Source organism: Nannospalax galili, unplaced genomic scaffold (genome assembly GCF_000622305.1).
Source record: "Nannospalax galili isolate Female #2095 unplaced genomic scaffold, S.galili_v1.0 scaffold3242, whole genome shotgun sequence".
In the NCBI taxonomy this organism is placed as follows: Eukaryota; Metazoa; Chordata; class Mammalia; order Rodentia; family Spalacidae; genus Nannospalax; species Nannospalax galili.
The window spans coordinates 60,397-63,536 of NW_008347290.1; the positions used below are offsets into that span (position 1 = coordinate 60,397).

General features: G+C 37.8%; 1 protein-coding gene and 1 non-coding gene across 2 annotated transcripts in view; one reads left to right on the plus strand and one right to left on the minus strand.

Moving 5' to 3' along the window:
* Rfk (riboflavin kinase) overlaps window positions 1–3,140 on the minus strand; it is a 15,113-nt gene that overhangs the window by 6,269 nt on the left and 5,704 nt on the right. Inside the window, exon 3 of the mRNA XM_008843778.3 lies at window positions 2,021–2,123. Coding sequence (XP_008842000.1) covers window positions 2,021–2,123 — 103 coding nt within the window. The remainder of the gene's footprint in view (window positions 1–2,020; window positions 2,124–3,140) is intronic.
* Window positions 2,250–2,369, plus strand: LOC115072166. Its single transcript, XR_003851230.1, has one exon. It is a non-coding gene; the product is annotated as a small nucleolar RNA SNORA26 (small nucleolar RNA).

Here is a 3,140-nt window from a genome sequence, read left to right on the forward strand (position 1 = left end):
TGTACACAGTGATTTATTTTTATTTTTATTGAAAATGCAAAGTAATATTAAAGAAAATTTAAATAAGTTAAAAATCATTCCATAACCCTTCTACTAACACAGTGAATTTATTTTGAATATCACCTTCTCATGCACAAAGGTTTTACATTGACAATCCTAGTATGCATACTATTTTGTATTGTGCTTATTTTCTCACCATAGACATATCCTGTTTCCATGGTCTTCCAAACAATTATTTTCATGGCAGTGTAGTTTATTATTTTTATTAGCATACTTTCTTTGACATGTAGATTCCCCCATAGTTTTAATTGCTACTATTAAAACTATAGTTTAATTGCTACTATTTATAATGCACACATAAACATTCTCATGCATTTATTTATTTTTTTTGGTATAATTCTTAAGTTTACAAACGAATAGAGTTCACAGAGCAAAGATTATGGTCACTTAATACATTTTTACATTTATTTTCATCATCTACATATATGTATGTGTATGCGTGTGATGGGTGTTTGGGGCAAACATGTGCCGCAACATACATGTGGAAGTTAAAGGACAACTTTCAGGTGTCAGTTCTCTCCTTCCATGGTGGGTTCTGGGATTCAGCTCAGGTCTCAGGCCTGTGCAGTAAGCATTCTTACTTGCTGAGTCATTTTACTGGCCCAATATCGTCAATTTTATGGCTCGTGTTATAAAGTACCATATTGCAACTCCAAAGGGTTGTATCTATTTAAAATGCCATCTGAAGTGATATATTAAATAGCATCTGCTTAAAAGATTTTTTAAAAATCAGAGTTAGTTTTAAACTTCAATATTTACAGTGAAAAATAAGTACTCTTTTTAAAAAAACAGCATGGAATAGATGGTCTCACAGATCACTAAAAGTTCAGATAAGCTAACTTAAGCAGTGCTTCCCAACTTTTCTCATGTTATGACACATTTGGGAAGTGATTGCAGGCACACAGAAGATGGACAAAGGTGTGTGTCTGGCTCATCAGCCATCCTGGCCTCCTTTGGCTTCAAAAGGTGAGAGGCTCTGGATCTGGGCACATCTGTCTGTAGTGCCAGTGTACATGGGTCAGGAAGCTCTTGTCACAGACAGATTCAGTGACTGAAGTCACAAAAATCTAGTTAGTGGCAGAGCTGGCAAATGAATGTAAATTTTTTTTTTTTTTTTTTTGAGACAGGGTCTCCCTGTAGCCCCAGATGGCCTGGAACTCACTATGTAGATTGAATGCTGTAAGCAGAACCTACTAGGAAGCCTGGAAGAAAGTAGTGTTGAGAGCAAAGTAGTTCCAGAGGGAAATAAGGACTTAACAATTGGGATGTTTTCGCAAACATCTGGCTGCCATTTGCCCACAGGCTAAGAGCTTGCCTATGGCTAAGTTGACAAGTAATGGACTAATTTCTTCTGTGGGGGGAATTTCAAGGCAGCCTAACATTCTGGGATGTTTTCGCAAACATCTGGCTGCCATGTGCCCACAGCCTAAGAGCTTGCCTATGGCTAAGTTGATAAGTAATGGACTAATTTCTTCTGTGGGGGGAATTTCAAGGCAGCCTAACATTGAATCAGTGGTGTGGTTATTAATGGTTAATATTATGGAGATCTACAATGAAAAAAAGCCCAATCACAAGGGCAGACTTGATTAATGGATTATTGAGGGAGTGGCCATCTCTCTAGGACTCCTGTGGTCTAAACCTGTGTTCCCCGCCCACTGAAGCAACAAGGAGGACCTCACCAAGTACTGGCCATGAGCTTAGACTCCTAGACTCCAGAACTAAATTAAGTATATGCTATACAGTCACACAAAAAACAGACTAAGGCAATTTCCTCATCAATCAAATGGGGAAAACAACTCTTCATATGGCTATTGTGTGACAAAGGAATTAATTTGTGTAAGATACTTAAAATAGTGCCTGACATACATTAAATGCTCAAATAAATGTGTTGCTATCACTACAACCAGCAGCAGTTGTAGCAGCAGTAATAATATTAAAGAAGATCAATATAGGATCTTACCTAAAGAATCAAAGTTCTTTTCTGGTCTGAGGTAGCCAACAATGGCTACATTGAGAATTTCTCCATAGAAGTCCTCTTTAAAGGTATGGATGATACAAGTTTCCTAAAAATAAAAATGTTGAAAAGATTAGAATCAGATTATAAGGTACCTGAAATTTAAAGCATATCTTCACGTTTACAATGACTTAAATAATCCTCATTAAAAATTTTAAAGGCTCCACCCTTTCTTGTGCCCTTTTAAGGTTGACAAGGTACTTTAAAAGGCTAACACAGAAGGGTAAAGGAACTCTCCATAAAAACCCAGAGAGACTGTACATCTCCTCTTTGGATCCTGTCTGGAGTCACACAGCACACTGAAAAAATTATAATAACAACAATTTTAAAGACCCTTCTAGCACTCCTATTTTATGCCAATCTTACACAAACACTTGGTAGGTAAGGCATAAGATATGCTATACCACAAAACTGGTATGAGTCCCTGTTTAAAATGATGGACAAGGTAGAAGAATCTCTCCAGTTCAGATAACTCATCCAGTTTTAGTAGACTTGCTAAAGTGTACATCTGAGCTCAAGCAGCAGAAAGCTGGGCCTGGTAGTATACACCTGTAACTCTAGCAGTCAGGAGGCAGTGGCAGGAGGACAGAAGGTTAAAGAGGCCCTGGATACTTACAGATCCAGTCTCAAAAACAAAAGCAAAACACCTATTATTCCAGCAGCCTGAGGTTGAAGAAAGAAACCTAGAGTTCAAGGCCAGCCTGAGCTACCTATCAAAGTACAGGATAGTCTGGGCTATAAAGTAAGACCCAGTTTCAAACAAAAAAAACAAGCATCTCAGAAAGATCAACTAAAGATCAAACACAAAAATAGGACTGTAAAGGCTAGACTAAGATGATGGCATCAGAAACCGAGAATTGTAAGTATAAACTAGTAATATTTATATTTTGAGGCATATTTTCAAGTATGCAACTTGAGAAAGTCTAATCTGTGAAGTTATTCTTAAAACTGAAATGTGACAAGTGCACCTTTAATCCCAAGCTCTCAAGAGACAGTGCAGGCTCTGTGAGTTCAAGGCCAGCCTGGTCTACATAGTGAGTTCTAGGACAGCTGGGGCTACAGGGAG